The 16,464-nt window shown below is 43.9% G+C and overlaps 1 protein-coding gene across 2 annotated transcripts in view; it reads right to left on the minus strand.

Annotated features, from left to right (window-relative positions):
- Positions 1–16,464, minus strand: part of LOC136611517 (plasmodium-specific hydrophobic abundant protein-like) — a 389,058-nt gene that overhangs the window by 5,670 nt on the left and 366,924 nt on the right. The window contains exons 2-8 of one of the 2 annotated variants that reach the window (XM_066591185.1): positions 14,664–14,743; positions 12,827–12,892; positions 10,460–10,525; positions 6,993–7,046; positions 6,489–6,521; positions 2,466–2,543; positions 1,685–1,750 (exon numbers count right to left, since the gene is read on the minus strand). In XM_066591185.1, coding sequence (XP_066447282.1) covers positions 1,685–1,750; positions 2,466–2,543; positions 6,489–6,521; positions 6,993–7,046; positions 10,460–10,525; positions 12,827–12,892; positions 14,664–14,743 — 443 coding nt within the window. The remainder of the gene's footprint in view (positions 1–1,684; positions 1,751–2,465; positions 2,544–6,488; positions 6,522–6,992; positions 7,047–10,459; positions 10,526–12,826; positions 12,893–14,663; positions 14,744–16,464) is intronic. The other variant, XM_066591184.1, reaches the window with a different exon arrangement.

A 16,464-nucleotide genomic window follows, 5' to 3' on the forward strand; every position in this document is an offset into this window, starting at 1 on the left:
TAACAGTCTAATGACAATGAGCCATTATCTCCTTTATAATAGGAAGCTTTCATATGGCCGTGATTTCTTTAAGATGCTTTTCTAGCCATTAAATCCTTTTTTATTGAACAGTAAGTTATGCAATTCTCAATAAGACTTCGAAAGGCCCATTTACATGCATGTTCAAAATTCGTTCAAATGGCCAAAAATGAGTTACTAATAGGGATGAGCGAACGTGTCCGTTACGGACACATCCGCACCCGGACACCGGCTTTGGCGAACACTGCAGTGTTCGCGCGTAAGTGTCCGGGTGCCGCCGGGGGGCGGGGAGATGCGCGGCGGCGCGGGCGGCAGTAGCGGGGAACAGGGGGGAGCCCTCTCTCTCTCCCTCTCCCCCCCGCTCCCCGCCGCACCCCCCCGCGCTGCCACGGCGGCCCCCGAACTTTTTCGCCCGAACACTGAAGTGTTCGCAAAGTTCGGTGTTCGGGCGAAAAAGGGGCGGAGCCGAACGTGTTCGCTCATCTCTAGTTACTAACATTAAATGTAAATGTGGGCATCGTGTACTTTTCGTTTAAAGGAGGATTTTAAGGTGAAGTTAAAATCCATTATTCAGCCACCAAAAGATAAAGCAAACACACTTATCTTTCAATAGACAGCAGGCTGTTCTCCCCACAGCACCTTTTCACTAGCCAGGAGAGAACCATGCAGCTGTTTGTACAGCTGGGAGTGTCTTTAAACACATGCTGGGCTCTGCAAACAACTTTTACACACACATTAAGATGCTAAAGTGTTAGGCCACCTGCAGACGGCCGGTTCGGATCCCGCTGCGAGAATTCTCTCAGCGGGACCCGACCTGAGCCCCTGCAGGGACCAGCGCGGCACTCACCTGCTCCTGCGGCTCTGGCTATGTGATGTGCTGGCTGCCGCCTCGGCCGCTGCATGCGCAGAGTGGAGCTAACGGCCGGGGAGTGACATTTCTGCAAGCCCCACACAAAAATAGAGCATGCCGCGATTTGTTTTCCATGCAAGATTTCGCGTGGACAAATCACGGCCGTCTGCATGGGATTGCGTTTTCTAACGCAATGCTATGGCAGCTTCCACGGGCGGAAATTCTGCGGTAAATCCCGTCGCAGTATTTTTGCCCGTGTGCAGGGGGCCTTAATGGCTATTAACAGTTTACGCAAATAGATCACTTAATGTTTCAATCTTTCAGTCATTTGAAAGATTATCTTTGCATGTAAAATGGCCTCAATTCTTCATGGGTTTCAAGATTCTTCTGAGTGGGAACTTCACTGCCTGTTTCATTGCGATTCTCTGCTCGTGGCCGGCAATTCGCAGCATGTTGCGAATTGCCGCTATTCTCCACGGTCAGCCTATCTGCCAGATAGGCTGACAGCGGAGATCCGTCTGTCGGCTCCTGCTCTCAGGCGGCGGCTCCTGCTGCGGAGATCTGCCGCAGGATACCGCAACACCTGTGGAGAGGCATCCTTAAGGTTTTCCCATCTCCAGCACACTAATTACTTCCTTTATCTATGGCAAATGGTGTTGCTGTAATCATTACTAATATACTAGGCAAACTGAAACTAATTAGTTTAGAAATGGCTTGATTTCAGGTGACTCTTTATGAAAGGAGTCTTCTATTGGCAAGTGGGAAGTCACATAACTGTAAATAGCATGCACACCAACCCCTGAATGAAGCACTTACCTTAACGCCACAGACTACCCCCAGTACAGGTTTAAGGACAACTTTAAGGACAGCACACACGACTTCCTGCAGATTATGAAAAAACATAAAACCATGTTTTCAGTATATCATTTCCGGTGTATTACAGTCATTTTCAATATTGTGACTCCTGAGTGCATTTTACACAATGTTATTGTCGGTAATCACAGTAATCAGAAGACAAATCAGATTCTATCCGTAGGATGCCGTGAATACTCGTTATATATCTCAGATGCCGCATCAGCTGTGACTACAGAGAATGTCTCTGAACCTTATGGCTGGGTTCACACAGGGCGGATTTGCCGCGGTTTTGCCGCAGCAGATCCACCCGCGGCAAAACCGCCCACGGCCACTAATCCTGGGATTAGCCAGCCATGTGGATGAGATTTCTCAGAAATCTCGTCCACACGGAACGGCTAATCCGCTGCGGTAAATCCGGTTGAAACCGCGGCTGCGGCCGCCGCAGCCGCGGTTTCAAAAGCAGCTGCATGTCCATTCTTTTTTTCATTCCGCTGCGGCCGCGCTCTCCTCTATGGCAGCGCCGGCCATAGCGAAAGAGCGAGAGCGGCCGGGCCGCTTCAAAGCCACCGCGGCGTAAACCGCGGCGGTTCTCCCGGCTGAAATCTCGCGGTTTTTGCTGCGGCCAAACTGCGAGATTTCCGACGGGAATCCGCCGTGTGTGAACCCTGCTTAGTTTGTCTGCGCTTCACTGCTATTTTCTTGTCTTCTGTGTGAGGAGGAGCAGAATAAAAATGTAGCTTACCGTCAATTTAATAACAATTTTCAGAAGGCCATCAATAATGCTTTTAAAAACTGCCATAACTTTAGTGACGTCCCCACTCTGAAAAATAAAAGTTGATTATACCTTTAGTAATCAGTTGTCATTAGTAACAATTGCATGTAATGATGTATTAACCCATTAAACAATCCTCTAGCTCCGTTAGTGAGCGCACAATAGACCTGTCTTTATACACAGCAGCCAATATGAACCAGCAGAGCGGCAGGGAAAGGGGAGAGAGCGGAAGACGGGAGCAAGGATTTGTCAGGAGACGTTACTCTGACTTCCCGTAGACCCCGTAGATAAGTTGTAGTCAGGGGTCACAGCTCTGCCCTATCGGAGCCGAGCAAAACAATCATCTAAGCTTTCAATAGGCAGCAGCTATACTCTCAGACATACATTTAAAATGCCTTCTTCCATCAGACGTTCCAATCATCATATACAGCGATACCTTTATGTAAAATCCCTTAAACTGCGATGTACTGACATGTTTCATTTATGCTTGACAACTAATGTTGCTGCATTCTGTTGGGATGTCTGCTAAAATGGGAGCTACAAGAAAGCCAAACAACAGTAATAGTAATTAGAGATGAGGGAGTGTACTTGGTAAGGACAGATACTCGAGGAAGTATTGTCCTTACCGGGTGCCTGCCGGCAGGGCTGAGCGCTGCGTTGCGGGAGTGAGCAGGAGAGAGCGGCGGGGGTGGTGGTGAAAGAGATTCCCCCCCTTCCCCGCTCTCCCCCCTCCGCCGGCACCCGAACCTTTGCGGGCGAGCCGGCAGGTACTCGGTAAGGACAATACTCCCTTGAGTATCTGTCCTTACCGAGTATGCTCGCTCATCTCTAATAGTAATGCCTCTGCTCATTTAATACATATGTTTAACCTCCTGTCTATGACAGTGTTCCCCAACTCCAGTCCTCAGGGACCGCCAACAGGTCATGTTTTCAGGATTTCCTCAGTGTTGCACAGGTGATGTAATTCTTGTCGGGGCCTCAGACATTGCCACAGGTGTTCTTACTATAGGAGATCCGGAATACATGACCTGTTGGAGTGCCTTAAGGACTGGAGTTGGGAAACACTGGTCTATGATGTAACTGAATTCCGATATGATAATGTGCAGAAATCACAGGGACAGATAAAGTTCTTTTATAATTTGAGAATTTCACCGAAGAGAACTAAAATTAAAATATAACATTAATATTTAATAAAATTATATTGACGAAACAACTCCAAGACATACCGATACAGAGATCTGTGTAAATCCCCCTGGCTTATAGATGCTCACCCGGGGCCTGATATCAATTCCTTGTTGTATATGATCCCTTTATATATCAATTCCAGGGAATGAATAAAGCTACACATGACTTTTCAGCTTGTCCTACAACATATATTACCTAATCATGGTGCAGCTCCTTTATAAAGGAAACCGAAAAAGATATAACTCCACCTGTCAGGAGATATTTGAAATAATATTTCCATACAAAGTCTCCCAGCTGCTGTTCAAAATACTACAAGGATAGGTGCAATCTATTGTACTACATGTGTAAGACCCAATTTACACAGAAAGATGATTTTAAAAAATGCTCAAAGGACAGTTTAAATGACAATTTTGAGCCATCATCTTTGCATAGTCTATAGTAGCTAAGTGGCTACTAAAGAGCTATGCAAGTGGAGCAAGACACCACTGTGATCAGTATGAGAACAATACAGCTGTTTTGCATAACCAAACAGCTGCATTGTTCTACTTGCTTATAGCTGGTATCCCGCTGTGAACTACCAGCAGAACATGAGCTAGAACAATCTTATGAGCGCTGCCAACTGTGATAACAGCGTGCACCACTGATGAGAGTTCATTGCTCAGTTCTAGAAAACTAGAATTGAACGAGGAACGAATCGTACACGAAAACTGCACAATGTACATGCATTTAGATGCAACAGTTATCTCTCAAAAGATGGCTTTGTGTGAATTTTGAGCGCTAATCGTTGTGTCTAAGTGGGTCTTTAGTGATATTATGTAGATCTTGTCTAAAGCAAGTCACTCAGAGATCTACTCTCCAGTATATTGAGATAAAACCTCTTCTCCAAACAGCATTGTACGCCTATTCAGGTCAAGGATAATAACGCAGACATTCTGCTATTTATGGGAGAAGTGGGGGATATGGACTGAATATGGATCTTTATCATACTTACCCACACATGCCTTAGGCCTCATGTCCACGGGGAAAATCAGGCCCGCTCCGGATTCTCCATGGAGAATCCGGAGCGGGTCCCTCCTGCCCCACGGACATGAGGGCTGAAAATAAGGATAAATAAGAATAAACTTACCTCCCGCCTGCTCCGGATCCTTCCTTCGCTGCGGCGCCATCTTCTCTGCGTCGCGGCCGGATTTTCTTTCTTCGGCCCGGCGGATGCGCAGGATCACGTCGGTGACGTGCCCCGCACATGCGCCGGCCCGAAGAAGAAAGATCCGGCCGCGACGGAGAGAAGATGGCGCCGCGGCGAAGAGAAGAAACGGAGCGGGTGAGTAAATTCCGATTTTTGTCTCCCGCGGATCCGGACGGCTTCCATAGGCTTCAATAGAAGCCCACGGGAGCCGTCCCCGTGGGAGACCCGCATGAAAATGGAGCATGGTCCGGATTTTTTCATGCTCCATTTTTTTTAAAATCACTTTTATTGACCATCCGCGGGTATTTATCTACCCGCGGGTGGTCAATGCATCCCTATGGGGTGCGGATCCGCGGGCAGAAGAAGAGTTAAAATCTGCTGCGGATTTTAATTCTTCTTTTGCCCGTGGACATGAGCCCTTAGGGTTTCTATCACCATAAAGCCCCTGACAGATGTCATGCATAAAGGATCTAATGGTGGTGACTGAACGATGTTGTTATACTGACAATACACAGTACATTTATTAGGTTTCTGTTGGATTTCTTTGAATTATACATACATTTATTGGTGTCTTTATTCACATACAGACAGCAAATGACGCCAGATACATCCAAAGCGTCTAACTCGCTGCCAATGCCTGCTTTTTGAAAATGGCTGTTTTCTCTATATGTTTAACAAGCATTAATCTCTCCTGATATCCAGAGACAACAAGCAAATTGTACTCAATTACTTATTTTTTAGGTGAAGAGCTTCCGTGATCCGCTTCCTTAAAATGTCCAGCTTTTCCTGACTGACTATCTGCAAACTGAGACGCTCCGGAGCCTCCTTGAGCCGTCTTATCTTACGTAATTGATAACCCCCTATTTATATAGGCCTCTCAGCTGTATAAAGAAGCTTATGTAAAAAACTCTCTGTTTAGCTGTCTATTAGAGTCTAACTACCGTGTTTCCCTGAAAATAAGACACTGTCTTATATTAATTTTCCCTCTTTCTGCTCTCTGGGTGTCCGCATTCTTGTTGGTCGTCCTCAGTACTGAAACAGCATTCTGTTCCTGGTAACGTGGGTGGAATATCCCGTCTCCAGCAAGAGAATGCTGTGATTGGCTCAGGACCGCAGCCTGAGCCAATCACAGCTAGTCTTTGATGAGGCAATCACAGCCATTCAGTGAATGACATCATTACTTATTTTTCAAGCGAACGCCATCCCTCACCCCACCCCATTCCCTCTGAAAATCAGGTTAGGGTTTATTTTTGGGGTAGGTTTTATCTTCGGGGAAACACAGTATAACCATTCTCTAGAGGTATATCTTGATCTTTCTAACTATCTACGTGTTTCCTCAGCAATGATGATCCCTAGCTTATTCGTCAGCATAGTGTTTCAGAGAAATGAGCAGCTATTTGGACAGCCGTGGTGCCTGGCTGACATATTAGATACAGAGCTGGTAGGCATTGTAAGAACCAGGGTTTAATAGTTGTAGCTCCGCCTACCTTTCTCCGGGGGCTCATCCTCAATGCTCCAATAAGCATGCAGCCATCACACAGAGACCTTAACCTGACCTGATAATGTGCATATGTCCATTATTTGATATGAAAATCCCCTTTAAGTTGTAGGTTGCTACTTACCAGGATCGCAGTTATCTGTGCAGCCGTGCAGCCCTAACAAAGATAAACAATGTAGAATTCTTAGATTTGACAGATAATGTTTTCTTACATGTGTTTACTATAAGCACTAGAAGACAAAGTTTACAACACTTTTCAAGAGATTTTTCATAAATGTTTATTTTAAAAAATTTTTGCCATGTACTCCATAAATCTGGCTTTCCATGCAAGCACATTAAAGGGGTTTCCCATGATTAGAACTAAGGTTCTGCTATTTCTCCAGTCTTTTTATTGGCTGTTTGAGGTATTGAAGCTCAGCCATACTGAAGTGAATGCAGCTGACTTGTAGTACCATACACAGCCAATGGAAAGTTATGGCGCTGTTTCTGGGATACACAGTAGATCCTTTATCCCAGTCCTGAACAGTCCCCTTATAGCCGTTGAAGTCAATGAAATAACATCATTTAACTTTACCAAATAAGGTTTATCAATGAGCCAAATACATAAAATAGGAAGGAAGGTTCTTACCAATCCATCTAACATGTCCCCAAGTTGCTTACCAAGACATCTAGCCAGTAACTTCTGAAAAGTAAAAAAAAATACCATGAATTAAGAGTGAGCCTTTTCAATATTGCAAGAACTACTTATGAAGGATGGAATATTAACCAGTGTTGTCCTGACATCTATCCGTGTTGGCTATACCTCTAGGCAGATATTTTGCGCATTACGTGGCCATCATTTATAGAATTCGTCCTGCAGAAACATGTGATTGTTTTATTCTGATCTGTTATTTATAAGTTCATTCTCCTCGATGCTCTCACACAACACTATTAACCGTTTTGTGGCTGACCCAAACATATGTCTGGTTTTCCCATTGGCTTAATACAGCCCATTTGCTTATTTACCACTGAGAAGTAGAGATCCAAACTGAAGTCAGATCTGTTTGTATCGAGGCCTTCCAATCTGCAGTGTGCAGTGAGCAATCAACTTGGTGAAGGAGTTAAGTATTTTATGTTATTATATGGCACATATAGTGTATCAGTGTTAACCTTACTTCATCACATCTAGTCTTTAATATTCCTCATTTAGGCTGCCTGTCCATGGCCACGACAGAATAGCGCTAGCAATATTCCACTGCGGGTAAGGAGGAGAGCACTAAAATGTCTTCATGATGAGCCTGTCTTAATAACAGGCTCACCGCAGAGAATCGCGACATGCCACGACTTTATTCACGTGAGCGGAAAATCGCTATGATTTTCCATTTGTGTGCATTAGGCTGTGCTTTCATAGTTATCATATGGAAAGAGTGTCATGCGAGCTCCGTGTATGATTTATCACCACGGATCTCACTATGACACCTCGCCCGCAGGCAGCCAGCCTTATAGATTTGTAGCTTTAGTATAGCCTTTAACCCCTTAATGACACAGCCCTACCCCTCACCACCATTTTCATTTTTTTCTTTCCCCTTTTAAAAAATCTTAACTCCCTTATCTATTGATGTCGCTGTATAAAGGCTTGTTTTTTGCGGGATGAGTTGTATTTTTCGATGGTGCTATTTAATGTACCATATAATGTACTGAAATACTTTTAAAAAATTCCAAGTGGAGTAAAATGAAAAAAAAAAACAACATTCCGCCATCTTTCAGTGTGTCTTGTTTCTACGGCACACAAACTACAACAACAATGACATGCTATCTATATTCTATGGGCCAGTACAATTACAGCGAGACCAAACTTGTATATTTTGTTTGCTGTACTATTTTTATTTTTAATTTTAAAAACTTTTAATTTTTGAAATTATTTTCTGCCGCCATCTTCTGCGCACAATAACTTTTTTTTATTTTTCCATCAACGGTGGTTGTGGGAGGTCTCATTTTTTGCAAGACGTCCTGTAGTTTATGTTGGTACCATATAGGAATACATGTGACTTTTTGATCGCTTTTTATTGCATTTTTTCAGAGTGACTGAAAAAGTGCATTTCTGGCGTTCTTTTTTTTTTCTGACGACGTTCACCGTGCTGCATAAATAATGAGATACTTTTATAGCTTGGACTTTCACAGATGTGGCGATACCAAAGATGTATTTTTGATTTATGATTTAGATTCTTTTTTATTATAGATATGGCAAAAGGGGGGTGATTTAAACTTTTATTACTTTTTTTTTTACAATTAATAAGACTTTATTGATCTGATTTTTACTTTTTTTTTAGCCAACCCCCCCCCCCCTTCCCTAGGGGACCACAACTAGTGATGCTTTGATCTCTACTGCAGTATTATGTATTGCCACAGCATTACATTGTAATGCAATCTGACAGGCAGTCTATCAAGCCACCCCACAGGGACAGCTTGATAGGCAGTCTGCTAAGGCAGCCCTGGGGCTTTTCAGAAGGCCACTGCCTGCCATGATACCACATCTCCCTGCATTAATAGCTGCGATCAACCATGCAGCTGATTTCAGCTATTTGCTGCGGGTGTCAGCTGTAATAAAAAGCTGACGCCCGCACTGTATGAAGAGAGGTCACCCTGCGATCTCCCTTCATACATACCTCTCTCTTCATACATACCCCGATGCTGCATGACATAAATGTATGACATATAGCAGGAAGGGGTTAATATGAATATATTTTGAAGTCAGCATGTGGTCTCCTTGTGAAACTAATTTTCTTTTCTGAGACTAATTCTACCTCAATCACACGGTCATATTTTCGATCCATATTATGCACGTATTTATTTCACGTTATACCCCATTGAGTTGTATTGGGGTATTCAGGCATGCATTTTTCATCTCCTATTTTCATCTATATTACGCCTGAGTGAAAAACAGCTGTAAGATATGTCCTGCCCTGTCTTTTATCACACGTAGAAACACTAAGTGCAAGAAAGGTAGGGCGCGGACTATTATTTTATCACGCGGATAAATATTGCGCAAGAAAAACAGCTGTAAAATGAAACCATTGCAGTTAAAATGAGTCAAAATCACGGCCGTCTGTTTAAGCCCTAACTCCCAGGTTTTGTCAAATTAACCATAATTTATTATAATTCGGAAACTTCCTGCTTCCATGTTTTCTGTATAATTTGTTGGCACTCTACCACAGAATCGCTCATAAGACGTCCTGTTACTCTATGATTGTCATTGGCACCATACATATATTGCTCTGAACCAGTGGATGCATACAGTGTTAGGTAAACTATATGCATCAGTATTTAGGGGCCCTTTTACACGGGCTGAGAAATCATCCAGATTTCAGCAAGAATCTGAGTGATGATCGTTCAGTCTGAATGCACAACTGATCAATTCATTCAGCGTTCCATTTTTGCACGCATAAAAATTGAAACGACGGATCAGCCATGTAAACAATCATTCATCTATGAACAACAGCCGGTTTACTGTGAATGAAGGCGAACCAGAATGACCCCCAGCCCACTGCACCTCCATTCACTAGCAATGATCATTCCTGTGTAAAAGCACATGAGCGATTCGCTGGCACCACCTGTTGGGCATCTGCGGCCGACCGGTCGTCCCGTGTAAAAGCCCCCTTAGTCTGGTATCTCTGCTTCAGGGCATTGATGGTTTACCACTAGAGATGAGCGAATGTACTCGGCCACGCCCCTTTTTCGCCCGAGTACCGCGATTTTCGAGTACTTCCGTACTTGGGCGAAAAGATTCGGTGGGCACCGTGGGTGAGTGGGGGTTGCAGCGGGGAGTGGGGGGGAGAGGGAGAGGGCTCCCCCTTGTTCCCCGCTGCTACCCCCCGCGCCGCCACGCCTCCCCCCCCCCCCCCCCGTCCCCCAGCGCCCCCCGAATCTTTTCACCCGAAGTACTCGAAAATGGCGGTGCTCGATCGAGTAATTACTCGAAACGAGTACGTTTGCTCATCTCTATTTACCACCATTACAATGTTATATTGTATTTAATTATGTCATATTAATGTGAAAAACCTTAACAGCGCTTATAGAAAAAAAAACAATTGTAATCCACACTTAAGATAAAATTACCAGATGTCCAATTGAGACTTCAAATGCATTTATCGTCCTCACGAGTAATTGGTCTGCAGCGCATGTCTGTAAAGTAAAGTAAACTTTAGCTGATTTGCTTTTGACCAGGTATATTGTGAGTGACATGGTGACAATCTATTGCTGATTAGACGAACATCTTCACTATACTCATATTACCAATCCCTCCACCACTAACAGTGATGTGTTATGATCTGTGTTGTATCTGATACCTTGTAACCCAGCAGTATCCAGTCTCCAGTAACATTCTGCTGCAGTTCCCTGCTCCACCAGTGATATTTGTCTGGACCCAGAATATCATTATACACTAACTAATCTCCAGTGAGTAAGCTGCACAGTGTCCATCCCAGGGGAACGGTACCCATGGTTATCAGGGTACAGTATGGCCCCGCCCTCAGTGCATGCTGGTCCTATGCTTCACATCTGGTTACATATTACACTCTAGTTATAACATTTTATTCTAATGCAAGCATTGTAACTTGAGATCATAAATTGATGAAAAACTAGTACTTGGTAATGAAGCCCTTAAACATCAATAGGACAAAATAAGGATGCAAGGGGTTGTCTAAGGTCATTGCATGTCAATACATAATAAATTATCCTATACTTACTTTCCCGAGCCCCTGCATGTCTCTCACTGAATGAGACATCACAGACTGCTGCAGCCAATCACAGACCAAAGCATTCTAACATTAGTGTTTGTGATTGGATGCAGCAGCCTCTGATGTCCTGTATAAAGCCTGACTGCAGCCTGTAAGCCCCGTGTTATAGGAGAGATCTGACCTGTGCTGCTGGAGCTGCAGGGACCCAGGAGGGGTGAATATAGGACCATGTATTATGTTTTGACACAAGGAGAACTAATTAAAAAAAAACTCAGAAACCCTTCTTAAGGCCAGCTGCACATAAAAGGGTCGGTTTCCGCATGTCGGAGCCGGCAGTGGAATCCAACCCTGTGCCTGGCCCACATCCACATGTACCTGTCTTTTCTTCTTCTTTTCTGCACTGTGGATGGTCTGCATGGCAAACCGTCAGACATCCACAGTACAGATTTTTTTTATTTTTTAAATCCCTGCTTTTCCCACGCCGTTGCTAGGTGATGATGCGGGTAACTTTCTGCAATGTCATTGCGGAAGGGCCGCAGGTCGGACGGCTTCCATTGAGTTCAGTGGAAGTTGTCCATGTGGAATCTGGACTAAACTAGAGCATGCTGGGATTTTTCCTCCGCAAGTGGAAAAATCTCTATTGATTTCTGCTAGTGTAGAGGAAAAAATGCTTATCCATAGCATGCTATTGAAGGCATTTGCTATGGAATCTGGAGGTGGACGCCCACGTCGGATTCTGCAATGCAAATCCGTCCATCTGCAGCCGGCATAAGAAGAAATTGCATAACTAATAAACAAATAAAACAAGTCATTACATATAAAAGCCAGTAAGAGCTTCTGGAAGATGGTGAATCACTTTCAGTCTGGAGGACAAGAGTTTCTTCAGGGACCTGTACAATATACACAGCGTACCAGAGAAACAATACAGACTGATGTGTAAATGAGGAGCTGATCCTGCCGCAGTATAACACATGTAGCACTGGACTATATACTGGCGGGGGGTCACTAGAAAGCCCATCAGCACATGGACTGCTGTAATATAGCAGGAAGCCCACGTCATACCCAGCCGGTACCCCTGTGATGTACATGTACTGCTGTAATATAGCCAGAAGCCCACGTCATACCCAGCCGGTACCCCTGTGATCTACATGCACTGCTGTAATATAGCAGGAAGCCCACGTCATACCCAGTTGGTACCCCTGTGATGTACATGCACTGCTGTAATATAGCAGGAAGCCCACGTCATACACAGCCGGTACCCCTGTAATGTACATGTACTGCTGTAATATAGCAGGAAGCCCACGTCATACCCAGCCAGTACCCCTGTGATGTACATGGACTGCTGTAATATAGCAGGAAGCCTACGTCATACCCAGCCGGTACCCCTGTGATGTACATGGACTGCTGTAATATAGCACGAAGCCCACATCATACCCAGCCGGTACCCCTGTGATGTACATGGACTGCTGTAATATAGCACGAAGCCTACGTCATACCCAGCCGGTACCCCTGTGATGTACATGCACTGCTGTAATATAACAGGAAGCCCACGTCATACCCAGCCGGTACCCCTGTGATGTACATGGACTGCTGTAATATAGCAGGAAGCCCACGTCATACCCAGCCGGTACCCCTGTGATGTACATGCACTGCTGTAATATAGCAGGAAGCCCACGTTATACCCAGCCGGTACTTCTGAGGATAAAGGGGTTAATATTATGTTTTATACATCTAAGTTAAAATTTACCTTTAGACAGTGACAGCATTGCAAAACATCAGCAAGGTTGCATATACAAATGTTTAGGTCCACGCACTGAAATAAAATGATCAAGTAGCAAACAGATCAGTAAAGAGAGCATTACACTGCAACACATTTTACAAACATTTCTTAACAGAAAGTAATTGGTACGTTTCTGTAAAATTAAATCCTGCTGATTCCACCAGTAACATTGAATACCAGCGGCACGTCTCACTTTCAAGTTACAAACAGTTTGGACGGGCCGTAGTATTACTATTCGCCAAGTAATTCTTTTAGCCTGGAGAGTAGGGGCCTCAGGCTCATCTTTTCGGTAGACTTGGGAATTATCTTTGAAATGGAAGAAACATACTAGGAGTTCAAAGCGGTTCCGAGGTCTAACTGCCGCAAATACGAGGGTCGCATGCACAGCACTGGTAGACCAGTATGGACGGATGCAAGAGTTTTGTACTAAACCCATTAACTTTATGATCCCCAAAGGTGCAGGTCTGGGGGAACCTAGGAAATGGTGACCATAATATAATACATTTCCACTTGTCTTTCAGTCGGGTGTTTTGTTGTTGGGGCCTCAAAAACACCAAACTTCAGGAAGACAGAACTGACTCAGCTTACAGATCCCCTTAGCCTTATTGACTGGGACAATGTCCTCAGAATAAGGATGTAGTGATGAGTAACTCACTAGAACAGTTTAAGAAGGGCCTGGATGTCTTTCTTGAGTGCCACAATATCACATATTTATTCTGACTGACAGATTTGTGCTCAACAAGGAATGTTCTCTCCCTAAAATAAGGGAAAATTGGTTTCTCCCGTAGTTTTTTTTTACTTTCCTCTGAATCAATATTGTATGATATTAACCAATAAATATTCTGAAATGTCTTGCTTCCTGGGTGCTCACATGGTGCTTACGTCATGCATGTACTGTGCATAGCGTGTGTCTACGTGTTTAACGGGTTTAGTTCTTAATTAGAGATGAGCGAACCTACTCGGCCATGCCCCTTTTTTGCCCGAGCGCCGCGATTTTCGAGTACTTCCGTACTCGGGCGAAAAGATTCGGGGGGTGCCGTGGGTGAGTGGGAGTGGGGGGGAAAGGAGAGAGAGAGGGCTCCCCCCTGTTCCCCGCTGCTACCCCCCCCCCCCCCGCTCCGCCACGCCTCCCCCGCCCCCCGGCGCCTCCCAAATCTTTTCCCCCGAGTACGGAAGTACTCGAAAATCGCGGTGCTCGATCGAGTAATTACTCAAAACGAGTATGTTCGCTCATCTCTATTCTTAATATAACATTGAGTGTGTTTATTTCTTTAATGGTAAAACGAAAAAAGGTTTGGTACGGTGTTAGCCAGTGGAACAATGTGTGATTGTTCTCAGTGAGAGAAACCAAGCAATCTTGTAGGAAGCGAGCTGTAACATCATGCATTTTTGTTAGCCATTAAAAGGTCTCATATCTACCAGATTGCTTGGTTTCTCTCACTGAGAACAATCACACAATATGTCTTTTATAGTAACCATGTATAATACATACTATTCCTTCCAACCACATCCCCACCTCACATGTACAATTCTCAATGCAGCATTGATTGGCCACTCTATCACATATATTGTCTTGGAGATGCTCACCTGGACTATGTTTCCCTATCTATCTGTAACTCAGAGAATGGCCCACTCTTCTAGTATTATACATAGAAGATGACTATTGCATCAGATTCGGAAATGCTTGTGTGTTTTCAGTAACACTTTTGTGCACACTCAACTGGTCTTCTCCTATCTTTGATGGCAATTAGATAATAGGATCTTATGTAAGATAAAAAAAAAGTTTTTAAAAAATTGTTCTTACTCCCACAGATGTAGATTTACCAGTAGTAGCACCACCACCACTACCACCACTAAGTAGGCCAAGTTGTCCTGTGCTAGTGCCTGTAAGGAAATATAAAAGGGGCAACATAATTGTAAGCAAAAGAAGAAACTTGTTATCTTATGGTGTTAAAGGGGTTGTCCCGCGGCAGCAAGTGGGTCTATACACTTCTGTATGGCCATAATAATGCACTTTGTAATATACATTGTGCATTAATTATGAGCCATACAGAAGTTATAAAAAGTTTTTTACTTACCTGCTCCGTTGCTAGCGTCCTCGTCTCCATGGTGCCGACTAATTTTCGCCCTCCGATGGCCAAATTAGCCGCGCTTGCGCAGTCCGGGTCTTCTGCAATCTTCTATGGAGCCGCTCGTGCAGAATGCAGGCTCCGTGTAGCTCCGCCCGTCACGTGCCGATTCCAGCCAATCAGGAGGCTGGAATCGGCAATGGACCGCACAGAAGAGCTGCGGTCCACGGAGACAGAGGATCCCGGCGGCCATCTTCAGCGGTAAGTATTGAAGTCACTGGAGCGCGGGGATTAAGGTAAGCGCTCCGGTAAGCTTCCTTTACCTCCCTGCATCGGGGTTGTCTCGCGCCGACCGGGGGGGGGGGTTGAAAAAAAAAAACCAGTTTCGGCGCGGGACAACCCCTTTAAGAAATATTTGAGAGCACAAGAGCAATCATTATCCCGTAGTCCATATCCAGCGTATAAAGGAAACCAAAGGATACAAATAAGCAATAAAGCAAACTTCCACTTCTCTTACATAACTTTTTAAAGTACTTATGATACAGTAATGTGTACATCACTTGATGGAAAAATAGCAAAGCTTAGCTGCAATGGAGATACCATATAGTTCCAGGATCACCCAACTCTCACTGATACGTACTTTTCCCCTTCCATGTAAAACTCCCTATACTACACTGAATCAGTTTGTCTTATGTATAGCATTGTTTTAACCCCTTCCCGCTCCATGACGTATAGGTACGTTTTCTGACAGCGACATTTAAGTCCCCCGAACGATATTCCCCAGCGCTGCCTTACCAGACTGCCTATTAAGCCATCCCCGTGAGGTGGCTTGATAGACTGCCTGTTAAATGGCAGTATGATGTAATGCTGTAGCATTACATCATATTGCAGGAGCGATCAAAGCATCGCATGTTAAAGTCCCCAAGGGGGACTTCAAAGTAAAGTAAAAAAAAAAAATCAATAAAGTTTTTTTAATTGTAAAAAAAAAAAAATTTATAAAAGTTTAAATCACCCCCCTTTTGCCATATCTATTATTAAAAATCTAAATCATAAAATAAAAATATGTATTTGGTATCGCCACATCCGTAAAAGTCAGAACTATCGAAGTAGTGCATTATTTTTCCCACACGGTGAACGTCGTCCAAAAAATAAATAAATAAAGAACGCCAGAAATGCACTTTTTTAGTTACCCTGTCTCTCAGAAAAAAATGCAATGAAAAGCGATCAAAAAGCCGTATGTATTCCGAATAGGTAATATCGGAAACTACAGGACATCCTGCAAAAAATGAGCCCTTGCTCAACTACGTCGACGGAAAAGTAAAAAAGTTATTACGCGCATAAAATGACCGCAGAAAATAATTCAAAAAAATTAAATGTCTTTGAAAAAAAAAAAGAGTAGTATAGTAAGAAAAAACCTATACAAGTTTGGTATCATAGTAATCGTACTGAGCAATAGAATAAAGTTATCATGTCATTTTTGTTGCCGTGTGTGCACCGTAGAAACAAGACACACTGAAAGATGGTGAAATTGTTTTT

The sequence above is a fragment of the Eleutherodactylus coqui genome, chromosome 2, assembly GCF_035609145.1.
Source record: "Eleutherodactylus coqui strain aEleCoq1 chromosome 2, aEleCoq1.hap1, whole genome shotgun sequence".
Classification (NCBI taxonomy): Eukaryota; Metazoa; Chordata; class Amphibia; order Anura; family Eleutherodactylidae; genus Eleutherodactylus; species Eleutherodactylus coqui.